The 19,618-nt window shown below is 49.5% G+C and overlaps 1 protein-coding gene across 2 annotated transcripts in view; it reads right to left on the bottom strand.

The window, feature by feature from the left end:
* Nucleotides 1–732: 732 nt before the first annotated feature.
* Nucleotides 733–19,618, bottom strand: part of mef2b (myocyte enhancer factor 2b) — an 82,933-nt gene continuing 64,047 nt past the window's right edge. The window contains exons 6-9 of one of the 2 annotated variants that reach the window (XM_078423667.1): nucleotides 8,234–8,403; nucleotides 6,219–6,321; nucleotides 4,341–4,485; nucleotides 733–1,334 (exon numbers count right to left, since the gene is read on the bottom strand). In XM_078423667.1, coding sequence (XP_078279793.1) covers nucleotides 1,082–1,334; nucleotides 4,341–4,485; nucleotides 6,219–6,321; nucleotides 8,234–8,403 — 671 coding nt within the window. In that variant the 3' untranslated portion in view covers nucleotides 733–1,081. The remainder of the gene's footprint in view (nucleotides 1,335–4,340; nucleotides 4,486–6,218; nucleotides 6,322–8,233; nucleotides 8,404–19,618) is intronic. The other variant, XM_078423666.1, reaches the window with a different exon arrangement.

The following is a 19,618-nucleotide window of genomic DNA, read 5'->3' as shown; positions in this document are numbered from 1 at the left end:
CTCTCTGTACACTGGTTTGTACCGAGATTCCCGCTCGCCTGCAACATTGTACCGTCGCCCAGGGACTCGGTGCGAAACCCATCCCTCACCCTCCTGTTAGACCGGCCCTCGCTGGTTTGGTGGGCGATCTGTACAGAGGAACCCTTGCAGTTGGGGCGTCCTGTTCTTGGGACGCCCTAGGGTGCCCGTCTGCCAGGGTGTCACTTGGACACTGCCAGCTGTACATACCCACTGCCGGGCCCCATCGGCCGCACACACAGGTCCGTGATCCCATTGCCTGGCACCACGCCACAGTTGAGCTCAGGACCGTCTCGCCTCCACCTCAGTCCCCGCATGTTGAGCGTGTGCCGGCCGGTGGAAGGGAAGAGTCGGTGGGGGGTGGTTGTGGGTGACACTGGGTCTAATCACATCCCCAGGGTGGGGCACAGTGTTTATCCACCCCCCCCCCCCCCCAGGAGGCCGTGACGCTGCGTATTGTGGCACTATGGGTGGGTTACACACTCGGTCACCCTCTCCATGGTGCGGGGTCGGACAAGGCGGCGAGACCCCCGCAGTCTCGCCGCCTGAACAACGTGTCCCATAGGGGTCGAGGGAGGCGCCCAAACATTCACCCCCCCCAACTACCCCTCCCCTCCCCTCCAACTCCACCCCCCACCACCTACCCACCCTACCCCTCCCCTCCAACTCCACCCCCCACCACCTACCCACCCTACCCCTCCCCTCCAACTCCACACCTCCACCCCACTGGGGCGTTCGGCTCCCACCAACAACTGAGCTCAGGACCCGTCCCGGCTGTGGCCATTCAGCCCGGGAGCGGATACTAGGGCGGGGGGGGGGGGGGTGCGGAGATGATGGGAGGGGTGGGGTGGGGAGGGGAGGGGTGGGATGGGAGGATAGACTTGGCCTCCAACCAGCTGAGGCTCCGGCGAAGGTTGGGACAGACGAGGCAACCTGTTCCCTCTCTCTGTACCGCTCAAAGGCGGCGGTCGGTACCGGGGTCCCGGGACAGGCGGCCCGGCCTGGGAGCGGCTCACACGGCGAGTCCCGGGGCGGCGCCGCTCCGCTCCGCACTGCTCCCTGGTCATCTGGCCCAGCGGTCCGCCGGTCGCGGCCGCTTGGCGCCCAGCCCGTCCTCCTCCGCGGACGGGGGCCGGCTCAGGGTGATGGGGCACGGATAGCCCTTGGTGAAATCAGAGGGGCAGAGCGACTGCCGCGCCTCGTGGTGCTGGTACATCCCGCCGCCGCCGCCGCCGTCGGCGTGAGGGGAGGCCCGCTCCGACTTCACACTCACCATCTGAAAGGCCGGGTGGTTCACGTGGGAGGAGCTGGTCACCCTGGGGAGAGAGAGAGGCACAGGTTAGAGGGAGTAGGCGAGGGGTGGAGGAAGGGGGGTGAAGGGGAGGGGTGGGGGAGGAGGGGAGGGGGAGGGGGAGGAGGAGGAAGGGGAGGAGGAGGAGGAAGGGGAGGAAGGGAGGGGGAGGAGGAGAGGGGGAGGGTCACCCTGCGGGAGCAGAGAAGCAGAGCTTATAGGGAGTGGGTGAGAAGGTGGGGTGAGGGAGGCGGAGGTTGTTGGGGAATGGGTGAATGGGGAGGGAAGAGTTGGGGTGAGGAACGGGGTTGTCCCCTGGAGGGGGGCACTGGGGAGGGGCTTGGACGGGAGGGGTTGCAGAGTCAGGGACTTTGATAGAAGGGAGAGGGGGGGGGGGGAGAGAGAGAGTGGAGGGAGGGAGAGAATGGAAGGGAGAGAGGGCTGGGGGAGGGAGAGAATGGGAGGGGGAGAATGGGAGGGAGGGAGAGAGGGGGAAGAAAGGGGGAGTGGAAGTAGTGGGAAGGTATGGACAAGAGGGAGAGAGAGAGAGGAGGGGTGGGGAAGGAATGAGTGAGGGGCAGAGGGAGGTGAGGAAGGGAGAGGGGTGGGAAAAACGTTAGCTAAGATTATAATGGGATCTTGATCAACGGCCACTGGGCTGAGGAATGGCAGATGGAGTTCAATTGAGATAGGTGTCTGTTGTTGACTTGGTAGGACTTGCACAATAAACAATAGGGCCGGGCGGAGTGTTGTAGAACAGAGTGACCTGGGTGTGTAGGTACATAGTCATGAAAGTGGCAAAACAGGTGGATAGGGTGGTGAAGAACGATATCATTGAACCAGTGAAGAAGGCGTTTGCGTTGCTTGGCTTCATCTGTTAGAATAGAGGAGTTGGGACATCATGTTTACAGCTGAAGAAGGGTCTCGACCCGAAACGTCGCCCATTCCTTCTCTCCTGAGATGCTGCCTGACGCTCTGAGTTACTCCAGCATTTTGTGATGCCTTCGATCATGTTTACAGTTGTATCAAATGTGAGTAAGGCCACACTTGTGTATAATTATGGTCACACTGTACAGGAAGGATGTCATTAAACTGGAAATAGTGCAAAAGAAATTCTGAGGAGAATGTTACCACGTCTGGAGGGTCTGAGTTATAAGGATGGGCTGTCCAGGCTGGGACTGTTCCCCAGGCTGGGACTGTTCCCCAGGATGGTAGGAGACTGTGGGGCAACCTCACAAACCCTATAAAATCATGAGGGGCATTAATAAGGTGAATATTCACAGCCTTTTCCCCATTGTAGGTGACTCAAAAACTAAATGCCTTTGGTTTTTCTATGGAAAGGGGAAAGATTTAGAGGATTTTTGGGGGACAACCTTTCCACACAGAGGGTGGTTGGTATATGGAATGAGCTGCCAGAGGAGGTCGTAGGAGCAGGTACAATAAGAAACATTTAAAATACATTTGAACAGGTACATGTAAAGGAAAGGTTTAGATTTATTATTGCCATGTGTACCAAGGTACAGTGAAAAGCTTTGTTTTGCATGGTATCCAGACATGTTTAGAGGGACTAGCTCAGTCAGGCATCTTGTTTGGTTTGACTGGGCTGGGCCGAAGGGACTGTGTGAATCTATGATTCTGACACAAACATGCTTCATTAATTCTGATAAAATTTCATTCAACCCTTAACAGAAGAACAATCTAACCTGCAGAATATTGACCTAAGTTACTGACCCCCAATGAAGCTCAGCGAGGGGTGAATAAATGGGAAGGGAGGGTTGGAGATGGAGAGGATTGGGTGTGGTAAAAGAATAGAGAAGAGGTGGGGTGTGGAGGGGAGGGGAAGGGAGGAGCGGTGGGGTGGTAGGAGGGTAGAGGAGAGAAGTGATGAGGAGGTAAGGGCAGGACAGTGGATGGGGAGAGGGGAAGCTGATGTAATTCTTTACTCTACCAGCCTACATTGACTATAACCCATTATCTAATTCCCTGACGAAAGACGATAAAGTGGGCAACTCAGGAGAAAACTCTCGGTTCCCACTGATCTCCGTATGAGGAGACCCCACCCGTCACTGGCCTGGGTCCATTTTATGGTTTTGCCCCTTCAGGATTTTGCCCCCAACTGAAAGGTTCTCTGTTTTCCTTCCCACAAACTCTTTGATCAGACCGGTCCTAATCAGCTTCCTATGGAACACTATTCACAACTTGGTAAGACTTTACAATGTAACCTCCACAGCCCTGGTGCTGTCCATATTGCCTTTGGGTGATGTTAGAGGCATCTGTGATGTAACTGGCCCATAGCTGGCTGTGGGGAGACAGGGTGTTTCAACAGGTGGAGTTATGGTGGGCTAATTCATGTCATTAAGCTGGAAGGAGTGCAGAGAAGACTTACGAGGATGTTGTCAGGAGTAGTGGGCCTGAGGTATAGGGAGTGGTTGGACAAGCTAGGACTTCATTCCTTGGAGCACAGGAGCTGAGGGGTGGTCCTATGGAGCTGCATAAGATCATGTGGGGAATAGATAGGGTTAATGCACAATCTTTTACCCAGAGTAGAGGAATCACAAATAAGAGAACATTGGTTTAAGTTGAGAAGGGCAAGACTTTCACTCAGAGGATGGTGGGTACATGGAACGAGCTGCCAGAGGAGGTAGTTGCGGCAGGCACAATAAAAGACACTTGGACAGGAACATGGATAGGAAAGGTTGAGAGGGATATTGGCCAAATGCGAGCAAATAGGACTTGTGTAGATAAGACATCTTGATCAGCATGGACGAGTTGGGCTGAAAGTCCTGTTTCTATGCTGTATGACTCGATGACTAATTCTCCAACCCATCAAACCTAGAGACAACTGCTGCAACTGGTGTCAAGTGTCTGTTCTCCAGTCAATGACTCTTGCCATTTTGTAACTCCCACTGTTGTCATTCAGTTCAGTGTTCTGTCTGCCACCATCTGTGCGCACTGGCAATACCTTACCCTGTCCTTGCTGTGTCCCCCACCCACTCCAGACTCTGCCCCCCTCCCCCGGTGGTTGACTTACCCCAGTGTGGGGTGCAGCTGGTGCTGGAGGGTGCCCGCGTGCGGATGAGGGTGTTGTCGCAGGTGCCAGATGGACGTTTGGTCCTGATGGACGGTACCCTGCGGGTTGTACACCGACACTGAGGCGCTGTCAGTCAGCGAGTAACCTGGGAGGAGAGAGGAAGGCGTGCATGTTTAACAATGGCCATCGAGGGAAGCCAGCGCTGAAGGAACTGGCCTGGGCAGGGACAGGAATGCTTCAAACACTCTGAGAATGATAGAGATGCAGTTGGTCCCAGATTCTCCCGAGGACACACACCCCACAGTGTTTTACTTCACAAGCTGGGGAGCGTCGCAGGCAGGGAACGCAGCACAAGGGGAGCACCGCATGTAGAGGGCGCCACATCTAGAGGGCGGCACATGTAAAGAACGTCGCATGTGGGGGAGTGCAGCACGCGGGGAACGTGTGTAGAGGGCAACAAACAGCTCGCAGGGAGCGCCACACTGCCAGAGGTGCCGTTGTTTATACAGGACTGGAGGCAGGGTGCCCTCTCTTCCAGGCAGGAAACATTCTGTCTGCTATGTGTTGCACAAAAGGGGAGTACCTCCTGACCCAGCCAATACTCAGGCACCAGCACTGGGAATGGGATCTGCTCAGGGCTGGTAGCTTGCTGTGCAATGATTGTTCACCCCAGTCCCTATGTACAGCACCCACTACCAGACGGCCCAGCTAATAAAACATGCTCTGCTTTCCCTGTCTTGGAGCTAATGGGGAGGGGGGCGTGATGATCTGTTGGGGGGAAGGGTGTGGATAGTAGCCGGGGAGGAAAGCAGAGGATTTGGAAAGGTGGGAGAGGATACAGTGTGTCTGTGGCAGCCTTGGGGATTGCACAATCCTCTTATCACCATGAGGTGGCAGTACTGCACCATAACACAAGGTGCTGGAGTACTAACTCAGCAGGTCAGGCACCCTGGAGAACATGGATAGGGTTGGCACCCTTCTCCAGACTTCAGCATTTTGTGTGTTTTATTGTAAACTAGCATCTGCAGTTCCTTGTGACTCTGGTTCAATGTGAGGAGGCTCCAGGGAACTTTGTGTGAGCTCCCTGTCGTCTAATTATAAATATTTCAGACTCTGGGTTTCAGTGAGCACATTCTTATACATCAAATGCCACTGTTTGTGTTCAAAATGATGCATAAAGATTGGATTTTATTCTGCATGAATGGACATTATTATCTATGAACCGGTCGGTGTCACTCTTCACATTCGACAGCTGAATGTTGGAGAGCATATTGACTGGTTGTATCACTGCCTGGTTCAGCAACTCGAATGTCTAGGAATGAAGGAGATTACGTAAAGAGATTAACACTGCCCAGTCCATCACGGGTGCTGACCTCCCCACCATCGAAGGGATCTACAGGAGTCGCTGCCTCAAAAAGGCAGACAGCTTCATCAGAGACCCAAACCGACCCTGGCCACAATCTCATTTCACTCCTGCCATCGGGACGAAGGTATTAGAGTCTGAAAACTGTAACATCCAGGTTCAGGAACAGTTTCTTCCCAGGCTATTGAACATTAAAACGGCAACGATGGTTGCACTCGGGAGTTAAGGTTTTTGTTTTGTTTTGCACTAATATTGTTGTTTCAATTTCTTGAAGTTGGTTTTGGGATTGTGTATCTGGGAGTGTGTGATGGGACAGCCTAGAGAGTGCTTCACTCTGTGGCTGACCATGGGAGACTGTGATTGGATAGTGTAGAGGGAGCTGCACTCAACGTTGAACTTTGTACTGCTAAATAATGTCATTTGCACCAGGAAGCATGTTCAGAGACCAGTCGCAATGGAAGATACAAAAATGAATGGGTTGAAGACAAGCTGGATTAGATGGCCAATGTTGTTACCTGTAACGCTGGGGGAGTAACCTCCCAGTGCATGGCTTGTCAGACCAGGATTTGCCATGGTAACCATCGGGGAGGTGGGATGTACAGCTGATGGATTTGTTCTCTGGTGAGAGAGACAGCAGTTCATTAGATCCACAAATGAGAGAATATTTATTTTTGCTATCTGCTTATATTAGTGCTATATTTTCTGTAGAACTCGTAAGTCAAACACTTCCATGGTCGAATCAGACCCACCAGGACACACACTACCCTCCACTGCCACATGCTAGTAAAGTCCACATCTTTGATATCTCCAATCGCTGAGAGGTCATCGAACCATGGCATCAGTCCTGATGCAGGGTATCGATGCAAAACCCCAACCGTCCTCTCCCTTCCACAGATACTGCCTGGCCCGCTGAGTTCCTCCAGCATATTACTTGTTGTTCTACATACCAGCATCTGCAGCCTCTTGTGTCTCCGACCTGCCACATCAACATCGTTTCTCTCTCCACACGTGCTGCCTGACTTGCTAAGCATTTCCTGCAAGTTCTGTGTTTATACCTGATGTGGAGTGTATTCAGCTCCGAGGAGGTCTCATCTTCCTGCGTCACCTGGACTAGGTCTGAACTCTTCACTGGTCTGTGTGGTGTCTGGTAGTTCAGTGTCACTTTACAAGAAGTTTGTGACAATCCGATCCTGGGGGACTGGATGTAGCTCCCTGCATTCATCCAAGTTAGAGAGTCATACAGCACAGAAAGAGGTCCTTCAACTCTACTCATCCAAACTGGTGAAGAGCTAGCCCCATTTGCCTACGTTTGGCCTATACTGTATCTCTCTGAGCCAGCCCCCACTGCTGCTCATGTTAACGTTTGACTTGGGTCAATTTATGATCAGATCTGATTTTAATTGAATACATGAACAGATCACTAAGAGATGTTGAGGTTAAAAGAATTTGGGCAGCAGCTGTGGAGCAGATTAAATTTGATTAAGTTTTTTGAAGAAGTAACCAAGAAGGTTGACACGAGTCATAATCATTGCTTAGATGGCAAGGCCTTTAGAAAGATTCAGCATGGTCGGCTGCTCTGGTGATATCATAGTCAGTGAAGATGGTTATCAAAATTGACGGCAGGATCTTGATCAGCTGGGCAAAAGGCATGAGGAATGGTAATCGGTGCGAGGTGGGAAGTCAAACTAGGGCAGGACCTTCACAGTGAACAGCAGGGACCTGCAGAGAGTTATAGAGCAGATGCAACTAAGAGTACAGGTACATAGTTCCCTGGAAGTTGCATCACCGGTAGATAAGGTGGTAAAGAAGGCTTTTTGTACATTACCCTTCATCAGTCATGATATAGAACTTGGAACATTATGTTACAGTTATATAAGACATGATGGAGAACACATTTGGAGTATTGTGTTCAGTTTTGGCCACCCTTTTTATAGGACGGATGTCATTAAAGCTGAAAAAGTGCAGAGAAGATTTACAAGAAAATTGCCAGGACTTAAGGGCCTAAACTATAAGGGGACATTGGATAGACTCGGACTTTGTTCCTTGGAGTGCATGAAGCTGAGGGGTGATCTTATAGAGGTGTATAAAATGATGAGGGGAATAGATAGGGAAAAATGCACAAGTCTTTTACCCAGAGGAGGAGAAGCAAGGACTAGAGGACGGGTTGAAGGTGGGAGGAGAAAGATTTAACAGGAATCAGCGTGCAACTTTTTCAGAGGCTGGTATGATGTATATGGAACGATCTGCCATAGGAGGTAGTTGAGGCAGGTCAATATTAGCATTCAAAAGACCCGTGGACAAGCATGTGGATAGGAAGGGTTTATGAGGTAAAACGCAGGCGCAAGATGAGGAGGGGCATCTTGGTCAGCATGGACGAGTTTGGCCAAAGGGCCTGTGTCTGTGCTGTATGACTCTATGACTCTAAATACGAGTCTCGAAAGGTGAATAATATGTTGTAATCGTTCGAGGCTGGCATTGTACCTGCTCCTGATGCCCTTAAGAAGGTAGTGAACTGGAATTGAACTCTCACCAGTGAAGTAGCCGTGCTTCTGGTGCCGGTGGAGGTGGCGTGGAGTTCACCTCTGCCACTCTCAGGGCCAAGATTCACAGGGGTCGGCGACCTGGACGTCATGGTTCTGCCGAGGTCACTTGGGGAGGTCATCATCCCTGATGAGACGTGGACATTCAGGTAACCAGCACCTGCCACAGAGAGTTTCCAATGGTGACTCCAGGAAGAACATGTTCACCACATTTACACGGCTGATACACGCAGGCTGATACACGCTGAGAAATTCAGAAACATAGAACAGTTCGGCACAGGTACAGGCCCTTTGGCCCACAATGTCTTGTCGAACATGAAGTCAATTCCAACTATTATCTGCCTGCACTTGCTCCATATCCCTCCATTCCCTGCAGATCATTTCTATCTAAAAGCCTCTTATCGGCCTCCAGAACTGCACATAATACTCCAAATGCAGCCGAACCAATGTATTATAAAGCTACAATATGACTCCTAATTATTACAGTCAATGCCCCAGCTCCTGTGGTGAGAGTCTGAAGAAGGGTCTTGACCCAAAACGTCACCCATTCCTTCTCTCCAGAGATGCTGCCTGTCCCGCTGAGTTACTCCAGCATTTTGTGTATACCTTCATTTTAAACCAGCATCTGCAGTTCTTATAAGAAAATAACTGCAGATGCTGGTACAAATCGATTTATTCACAAAATGCTGGAGTAACTCAGCAGGTCAGGCAGCATCTCGGGAGAGAAGGAATGGGTGATGTTTCGGGTCGAGACCCTTCTCTGCAGTTCTTTCCTACCATACTTGGGTAAATGTGCTCTCTACTATAATTCATAAATTAAATGCCACTACCATAAAGTCGTAGTGCTGTGAAGTATGGAAACAGGCCCTTCTGCCCACCTTGTCCCTGCTGACCATGTTAGCCGATTGGGCTAGTCCCATTTGCCAACATTTGGCCCATGTCCTTCTAAACCCTTACTATCCATGACTATATCTGCCCAGATGTCTTTTAAAAGTCATAATTGTGCTACCTTCAATACTTTGGAAGTAGAATTTGATGTACAGTTGTTGGTGCTGGTAACTTTATGGCAGAGAACCTGTTCCTACACTGGGCGAGTTGACTGCTGGGGAGGGGAGGAACCTGATGGAATGGAGGAATGTGTTGTGAACTGGCTCTTGGGATACTATGCAGCCAGAAATGTGAGCAAAACTGGAGGGGCGACCATCAAATGGAGACAGGTGTGATACTGCTGTGTCTCTGCAGCAACACATGCTGCAAAGGGAACAATAGCACAACAGGCAAATTACTTGGTTGGTGGCCAGCACTCCAAGCCACAGAGACACAAGTTCAAATCCCACCACAGGAGCTGGGGAATTTCAATCCCAAGAATTAAAATGTTTGGAATTGAATGAAGATGCTTGTTTTAGTTACCGTAACCATGAATGTATCAGATTATCTCCCCCCTCTTCTGGTTCACTAATGGCCATCAAGTAATGGGACCTAGACTCTAAAAGCTGGAGTAACTCAGCAGGTCAGGCAGCATCTCTGGAGAAAAAGAATAGGTGACGTTTCAGGTGACCCATCTTCAGACACGAAACGTCACCTAGTCTTTTAATCCAGAGATGCTGCCTGACCCACCGAGTTACTCCAGTTTTTTGTGTCGATCTTCAGTTTAAACTAGCATCTGCAGTTCCTTCCTACTACATAAGTGACGGGATCTGCCAACTTTACCGAGTCAAACTCCAAGCCCAAGGGCAGTTAGCGAAGGGTATTGCCAGTAACCCCACATCCTGTGAGCAAACGGTGCACCCTGTCACAGCCACCCTGTGAGGATCAGGCGGCTGCTGGGGATTTTGGCAGCTGGTAAAACATTTGTGGGTAATACTGCCTCAGAGCTCAAGCCCCTCAGAAGAGCAAGCGATGTATGGTGTGATGCAGCGTACACAAACCCACTTCCTGCAGACATCGGGGCCCACACAACTCCCTCACCAGTCGCAAGATTACTGTACTCTTCCATCGAGGAATGGAAAATACTCATAAGACAGAATTAAACATTGAGAAAATTTGGAACTTTTCTGGCCCAGCGCATTGTGAAAACAATGGCTGGTTCTATTTTTGTGTCATGCGTTGATTTTGTGGGCGGTGGAGATTGTGGGTTTGTTTTACAGTTACTATGCTGTTGTCCTCCTGTTAATGTTAGTGTGTGACAGGGAGTCAAAGTCTTAGGCTTTCCCTCTTTCTGCAAAACACTAGATATGAATGAGCATGGCATAGTGGTGCAGCGGTAGAGTTGCTGCCTTACAGCGCCAGAGACCCGGGTTCGATCCTGACTACAGGTGCTGTCTGTACGGAGTTTGTACGTTCTACCCATGAACTCATGGGTTTTCTCATGGTGCACCAGTTTCCTCTCACATTCCAAAGCGTACAGGTTTGTAGGTTAATTGGCTTCTGTAAAAGGTTGTCCCTGGTGTGTAGGATAAAACCGGATGATTGCTGGTCAGAGCGGACCCGATGGGCTGAAGGGCCTGTTCCCACGTTATATTTCTAATACTAAGACTAAGAAATGCTTGGAGACTGAATCTCCTTCAGCCTCATTTAAATTTACGTTTATCATTTTCACGTGTAGCAAGGTACAAGGAAAAGCTTTGTTTTGCTTGCGTTTCCAACACATCAGATGTACTATACATAAATACAATCACATCAAACTTAAGTACAATAGGTAGAGCAAAGGGAAGGTAGAGTGCAGAATATAGTTCTCAGCATTGGAGCGCATCAGTTCCAGAGACAAACTCCGATATCCTCAATGGGGTAGTGGTGAATCGTGCAGTATCCGAGCTTATGGAAGGACCATTCAGAAGCCTGATACAGAGGGAAAGAAGCTGTATCCAAGTCTGGTGGTGAGCACTTTCAAGCTTCTATATCCTCTGCCTGACGAGAGCAGGGTGAAGAAGGAATTCCCGGGGTGGGACCGGTCTTTGCTCACACTGGGTTATTTTACAAAACATCAGCTTTAATACGCTGCATGACACATATTTCTTCTGGTGCTGTTTGAGGTTGAGTGGGAGATGGTATCTGACGAGGCTCCTGAGTAGGGCCTCAGGCGGTTTGACACCTGCAAAATGCAGGTCATTGGGTGAGAGGGAGAGCCCAGGATATGTGAATCGGCCTGGTGTACTACTGAAATGTAAGGTTACAGCCAGCTCTGTCCGCCCAGCTCTGCCCAGTCCTGCCCTCCCAACCCAGCACAGCACAGCTCAGCCCAGTCCTGGTCAGCCCAACCTAGTCCAGCCCAGCCCACCCCAGCACAGCCCAGCCCAGCCTAGTCCAGTCCAGTCCAGCCCAGCCTAGTCCAGCCTAGTCCAGCCCAGCCTAGTCCGGCCCAGCCCAGCACAGCCTACTTCAACCTGTGCAGCTGCCGAGTGCTGAGTAATGCTGAGCAGGAAATCCGCCTCCTGCACCAGGCAAAGTGTGAACCACGTCAGGTTTCGTTCTGAGGCAGTGCCCACCGATACTGTACACACTTCCTCTGACAGCAAACAGCCAAGGTATCTCCACACTCCCTCCCACACTAACCTCGTCTCTCTCTCTCTCTCTCGTCTCTCTCTCTCTCCCGTCTCTCGTCTCTCTCTCTCTCTCTCTCCCCCTCTCTCTCTCTTCCCCCCCCCAAGGCCACAATTGCAGAGTTGTGAATGTAGCACAGTCCATCACACAGACCAGACTCCCCACCATTGACTCCATCTGCACGCTGCCTTAGGAAAACAGCTGACATAATCAAAGACCACTCGTACCCTGGTCACTCCCTCTTCTTCTCCCTCCCATCGGGCAGAAGATATGTCCTTAGTCCTCAGTCCCAGCGTTCCCTCCCTAGTCCTCACATTCATACCTTGTCCAGAAGACACAGCCTCAGAATAAAAGGATGTACCTTTAGCAAGGAGACGAGGAGAAATTTCTCTAGCCAGAGCGCAGAGAAACTGTTGAATTCATTGCCATAGACGGCTGTGGAGGCCGTCATGGGTGTTTTTAAAGCATAGGTTCTTGTTTTGTAAGTGAGTCAAAGATTACAGGGAGTATAGGGTTGAGAGGGAAATAGGGATCAGCCATGATGGAACGGCCTAACGAAGAAGGGAGCTCTTTTACCTTCTCGAATGATTCCCTGCCAGCGTCTGTCTGATAGTACATCTGAGAAGCCCCTGAAGTTCCTTTGTGTTAAACATCAACTCTGCATCCCTTTCCACAGATGCTGCCTGACCTGCTGAGTATCCTCATGTTTCGATAATAGCAAGAATGTCCTTCCTCAAATTAGGATAAGAATCGAAGCATTGAGAATTGAAGGACATTCTTGCCATTGAGGGAGTGCAGCGTAGGTTCACGAGGTTAAGTGGGACTGTTATACGATGAAAGAATGGGGTGACTGGGCTTGTGTTCACTGGAATTTAGAAGAATGAGAGGGGATCTTATAGAAACATATAAAATTATTAAGGGATTGGACACGGTACATGCAGGAAACATGTTCCCGATGTTGGGGGAGTCCAGAACCAGGGGCCACAGTTTAGGAATAAGGGGTAGGCCGTTTAGAACTGAGAGGAGGAAAATGTTTTTCACACAGAGAGTTGTGAATTTGTGAAATTCTCTGCATCAGAAGGCAGTGGAGGCCAATTCACTGGATGCATTCAAAAGTGAGTCAGATAGAGCTCTTAGGGCTAGCGGAATCAAGGGATATGGGGAAAAGGCAGGAACGAGATACTGATTGTGGATGATCAGCCATGATCACATTGGTCACAGTGATCACATGATCACAGTGATCACATGATCACAGTGCTGGCTCGAAGGGCTGAATGGCCTACTCCTGTCCCTTTTGTCTATGTATCTATGTAACTCCATCACTCCTGCCCTGACATTCAAAGCCATTTAAAGAATGACTAAAACTGAAGTAACCCATTTTCAAATATATATTCACTTTTAAAATAAATTTGGAACATAAGAATAATTAAAGGAAAAGTTTTTTAAAAAGCCACATCTCTCCCTATCCCACAGCCTGATCCATCAGTTATTAAAGATGTGACAGCATCACATTTGGAAAGTGGTGAAATCATCGGACAAAGTCAGCATGGATTTATGAAAGGCAAATCATGCCTGATGAATCTTATAGAATTTTTCGAGGATGTAACTAGTAGAGTGGATAAGGGAGAACCAGTCGATGTGTTATATCTGGACTTTCAGAAGGCCTTCGACAAGGTCCCACATAGGAGATTGGGGTACAAACTTAAAGCACACGGTATTGGGGGTTCAGTGTTGAGGTGGATAGAGAATTGGTTGGCGGACAGGAAGCAAAGAGTAGGAATAAACGTGTCCTTTTCAGAATGGCAGGCAGTGACTAGTGGGGTACCGCAAGGCTCAGTGCTGGGACCCCAGTTATTTACAATATATATTAATGATTTGGACGAGGGAATTGAATGCAATATCTCTAAGTTTGCGGATGTCACGAAGCTGGGTGGCAGTGTTAGCTGTGAGGAGGATGCTAGGAGGCTGCAGAGTGACTTGGATAGATAGGAGAGTGGGCAAATGCATGGCAGATGCAATATAATGTGGATAAATGTGAGGTTATCCACTTTGGCGGCAAGAACAGGAGAGCAGAGTATTACCTGAATGGTGGCCAATTAGGAAAAGGGGAGGTGCAACGTGACCTGGGTGTCATGGTGCACCAGTCATTGAAAGCAAGCGTGCAGGTGCAGTAGGCAGTGAAGAAAGCGAATGGTATGTTGGCATTCATAGCAAGAGGATTTGAGTATAGGAGCAGGGAGGTTCTGCTGCAGTTGTACAGGGCCTTGGTGAGACCGCACCTGGAGTATTGTGTACAGTTTTGGTCTCCTAATCTGAGGAAAGACTTTCTAGCCTTAGAGGGAGTACAGAGAAGGTTCACCAGATTGATCCTTGGGATGGCAGGACTTTCATATGAAGAAAGACTGGATAGACTAGGCTTATTCTCGCTGGAATTTAGAAGACTGAGGGGGGATCTTATTGAAACATACAAAATGCTTAAGGGGTTGGAGAGGCTAGATGCGGGAAGATTGTTCCCGATGTTGGGGAAGTCCAGAACCAGGGGTCACAGCTTAAGGATAAGGGGGAAGTCTTTTAGCACCGGGATGAGAAAACATTTCTTCACACAGAGAGTGGTGAGTCTGTGGAATTCTCTGCCACAGAAGGTAATTGAGGCCAGTTCATTGGCTATATTTAAGAGGGAGTTAGATGTGGCCCTTGTGGCTAAAGGGATCAGGGGGTATGGAGAGAAGGCAGGTACAGGTTACTGAGCTGGATGATCAGCCATGGTCATATTGAATGGTGGTGCAGGCTCGAAGGGCCGAATGGCCTACTCCTACACCTATTTTCTATGTTTCTATGTTTCTATGTCTACGACTGCCCACTGCAATCGATGGGCTCTGCTGCTGATCTCTGACAACTCAACCGCTCGTTGTGTGAGGTGTGACTCCAATCACCAGAGGGTTTAAAGCATTAAACGCCACTGACCCCCATTACCAGGCACCGCATTTTCCGGTACCATCAAGCTGCCACCATCACCACCACCGATCCCGAGCATTCCCCACTTCCCACACTGTATCCGCCAAAGCGGCATTTCCCCAGGACCTCTCGCCTAACAGACCAGATGAAAATGCAAAAAGATACCCGAGCTAACAAGAATGGGAACTGTGCTCCAACCCTCCCTCCCATGTTGAAGAGCACCAGATCCTCATGGAGCCTGGCATCATGACTGCACATCGTTTCTCTCACAACTTGAGTTCGCAAAATAAAAAATGGCTTCTTAAACAGAGCTGTGTAGGAAAATAACTGTAGATGCTGGTACAAATCGAAGGTATCACAAAATGCTGGAGTAACTCAGCAGGTCAGGCAGCATCTAGGAGAGAAGGAATGGGTGACGTTTCGGGTCGAGACCCTTCTTCAGACTGATCCAGTCTGAAGAAGGGTCTCGACCCGAAATGTCACCCATTCCTTCTCTCCTAGGTGCAGCCTGACCTGCTGAGTTACTCCAGCATTTTGTGATACCTTCTTAAACAGAGCTGCTCAGATTCATATCTATTGAATTGTAGCCACTGATTTCTCTTTGATTGATTGATGAACAGCATCATGGAAACAGCCCGTCGATCCACCATGTCCACGCCGACTGTGACACTAGTTCTATGTTATCTGATTTTACTGAATGATATAACATTACAAAATAGAGTTCTGTCACTGCATTTTTCTCTTAAGCATCTTGAGAAGAAATGTGAGCATGCAGGATGTAACTACAAACATTTAGCTTGTATTTTCTTGAGTTTGGAACCAATCTCAAGGGGCTGGAAAGTGTGTCACTCTCAGAGTGAATGAGTTCATTTGTTCCTGCTGTGACTAGAGCAGGAAACGGTGCAGAACACTACACTCTGGTCAGGATGAGTCAGTGGCAGAGTTTAACCCATTCACAGCCTTCCTCTCCCCTCGCCTCCCCTCAGTGAGTCTGCATTCTCCATCCCATCGCCCGTTGAACCCTTTCCCACACACAAGACGGCCTGGAGCTCCGATTCCAGCCGGCTGTGGGCAGCTCTCTGACTCACAGCTCGTGGGTTCAAGTCCCACACCAGAGATCTGAGCACAAGGTGAAGCTGGTGTTTGCAGGCAGCGCAGAGAGCTGTTATGTGCAACCACTTGCCCTTTGCCCACTCCCACTGCTCAGATGGACAGGAAAGACCCCAGCATGTGAGTCTGGAGTAGAGCTGGGGGATTTACACCACCAGCCAATTCACCCTTCCACTGACAGCAAACTATCTCAACATGCATCTTGTGGGACATTAGCCAAGAATGTCAGCCTTCCCATAGCTAACCATTTTAGCTCCCCTTCCTAATCCCAGACTGATCTTTCTGTCCTTGGCCTCCTCCATTGCCAGTGTGAGGCCACACACATTTCGGAGGAACAGCACCTCATATTCTGCTTAGGTAACTTACAACCCAGAGGTATGAGCTTTGAATTCTCTAATTTTCAGTAACTGACCTATGTAGGTTCCTCTGAAGAAGGGTCTCGACCCGAAACGTCACCCATTCCTTCTCTCCCGAGATGCTGCCTGACCTGCTGAGTTACTCCAGCATTTTGTAAATAAATACCTTCGATTTGTACCAGCATCTGCAGTTATCATCTTATTCTGACCTATGTAGGTTAATTGACTGGGTAAATGTAAAAATTATCCCTAGTGTGTGTAGGATAGTGTTAATGTGCGGGGATCGCTGGGCGGCGCGGACTCGGTGGGCCGAAGGGCCTGTTTCCGCGCTGTATTTCTAAAAAAACAAAAACAAACAATGCCTCTCCCCTTTTCCCACCCCCTCTATTCCCTGTGCTTTGGACGTGCACCCATTTCTCCCTTTCCTTTTCAGCCTGTCCTTCCCACCTATATTCTCTCCTCTGGCTACACATTTCACACCTCTTCTCTCCTTATCTCACACCTTTTGACTGTCCAACCATCTGCCAAATAACACCCCACCCCTCTCCTCCCTTCACCTGCATCTACTTATTACCTGTGTAGGAAGGAACTAGAAATGCTGGTTTATACCGAATATTGACACAATGCTGAAGCAAGTCAGGCAGTATCTCTGGAGAAAAGAAACAGGTGACATTTCAGGTTCTGATTTGGTTCGTGATCTCTGTTCCTTTTCTGCCTTTCCTGCAGAGTGCTGCCTTACCTGCTGAGTTGCTTGAGTACCTTGTGTCTGTCTACATATCACCTGCCTGGCTTTGTCTTGCCTCTGTTCTCTTCCAGCTTTCTTTCCTCCTCTCCCTACAATCAGTCCGTGGAACAGTCCCGACCCAAAATATCACGTTTCCATGTTCTCCAGAGATGCTGCCCGACCTGCTGAGTTACTCCAGCACTGTGTCTTTCTTTCCACATCTATGAGCTCTGCAATCTCTAACCATTTACATAACCTGCTTCGCTCCCCTTCTCGTTCAGCAGATATAGACAACCTCACCTATGACCACACTACACTTCTGCTGGCAGACCTCTGCCCATTCACTCAACCATTTGTCGTTTCCTAATGTCCCCTTCAGAGCTCACTTGCCTACACGTCAGCAAATGCAGTGACAAATGCAGCAAAAATCATCAATAAACTCCAATACATCCAGAACTCCGCTGCCCGTCTACTCACCCACTCCCCGACCCGTGACCACATCACCCCCGTCCTTTACAAGCTCCACTGGCTCCCCATCCCCCAGAGAATCCAGTACAAAATCCTCCTCATGACCTACAAAGCCCTCCATAACCTGGCCCCATCCTACCTGACTGACCTCCTCCACAGACACACTCCCACCCGTACCCTCCGCTCTGCTGCTGCTAACCTCCTGTCGTCCCCCCATCCGGACCAAACTCAGATCCTGGGGGGACAGGGCTTTCTCCATCGCTGCTCCCACCCTCTGGAACTCACTACCTCAAACCATCAGAGACTCCTCCTCACTCACCACATTCAAAACATCACTGAAGTCTCACCTGTTCAACACTGCCTTCAACCTCTGAAGGTCACCTCACCTTATTCTTCCTTTTCTGTTCGTTTATTTATTTATTTTTATGCTTTATTTACCCTGTAAAGCGTCTTTGAGTTTCCAGAAAAGCGCTATACAAATGTAATGTATTATTATTATTATTATTATTATTATTATTATTATTATTATTATTATTAATGTCTTCATCCAAGCCGTTGCTGTGATTTGTACGGAGCCGAGGCCGAGCACTGACTCATGTTGCCAACCAGACATGCCTGCCCTCTGGTGCCTGTGGTCCAGCCCATCTTCTGACCAGGCCACGGGAAGCACGGGAGGGGGGGAACAAAGGAGGTAGGGAGGGAGGGAGGGCAGGGAGACAGTGGGGGAAATACAGGCAAAACGTTTATAGAAAGTACAGTGGCACTGCGGTAGAGCTGCTGCCTTACAGCATCAGAGACCCGGGTTTGATCCTGACCACGGGTGCTGTCAGTACGGAGTTTGCACATTGTCCCCGTGACCTGCGTGGGTTTTCTCTAAGTGCTCCGGTTTCCCCCTACACTCCAAAGACGTACAGGTTTGTAGGTTAATAGGCTTTGGTAAAATTGTAAATTGTTCCTAGTGTGTGCGGGACAGTGTTAGTGTGCGGGGATCACTGGTCAGCACAGACTCGGTGGGCCAAAGGGCCTGTTTCCGCGCTGTAACTCTAAACGAAACTAATTATATAAATTTGAAATTGAATAAAAATGCATGTTTTAGTTACAGTAACCATGAATGTACCATGTTATCTCAACCCCCTCCCCTAAACTAAAGAAAGGGCATCGAGAGATGCAGATGGTTCGATCATATCTGCGTGTTTGGCACATGGCTTCCACCCAGTCTTGGTGCACGGGGTCAAGGACGATACTCTGCAAGTTGAACTGTCCTTTGCTATTCATTCCTCTAACCATGCGCTTTCAATTACATGGGCTTCATGCAAATTTCTTTCACACTTGAGACCGAGGAACGTTGCAGTTGTGGCGAGGGGATGAAAATAGACACAAGAATCAGGAACAGAAACAGAAGCTGTGGTGCTGGGAAGACATCGGCAGCTGACTCTGGGGCTCTGGCTTTATCAGTAATTACCCAGCGGCAGTTTCTCAGCAAACCAGCAGAACTCGTCTATCCTTCCCCCAAACTCTTGCTCTGATGCATCCAGAGATCCACCCAACCCCAACTCATGAGTATCCTCAAGTGGCCTGACATTCGTCACATGCCCTGGTCGTATTGGGGTACAATGTGCGATCTAGCCGAGAAAACTCTCACAGTCGGGTCCCTGCAATCACTGAGGGCGGGGGGACTCCCCGCCAACAACGCCCCAGAGTCTGTGAACAAGGCGGGCTGGCCACACCGACACCAAGCCAACTACCTCATTCTTATAAACGGGAACTGTCTACTGGAAATGAAAAGTGATGCAAGTAAGCCGGCCTAGAGAAGAGAGCTAGATTGGAAGAATGCCTTCATTTATATATAGTCTTACACATCCCCTTTTGATCACTGCAAAGTGCATCACAGTATAGGCACTATGGAAAAAATCATGGCATAGGAGTAGAATTAGGCCATTCGGCACATTGAGCCTGCTCCACCATTCGATCATGGCTAATCCATTTTTCCCTTTCAACCCCATTCTCCTGACTTCTCCCTGTAACCTTTGACGCCCTTAGCAATAAAGAACCTATCAATCTCCGCTTTAAAAATGCCCATTGACTTGGCCTCCACAGCCGTCTGTGGCAGTGAATTCCACAGATTCTCCACCCTCTGGTGAAAGAAATTTCTCCTCATCTCCATTCTAAAGGTACGTCCTTTTATTCTGAGACTGTACCCTCGGGTCCTAAACTAGTGGAAA

This window comes from Rhinoraja longicauda, chromosome 28 (genome assembly GCF_053455715.1).
Source record: "Rhinoraja longicauda isolate Sanriku21f chromosome 28, sRhiLon1.1, whole genome shotgun sequence".
NCBI lineage: Eukaryota > Metazoa > Chordata > Chondrichthyes > Rajiformes > Arhynchobatidae > Rhinoraja > Rhinoraja longicauda.
This window is presented reverse-complemented; position numbering and strand designations above follow the sequence as displayed.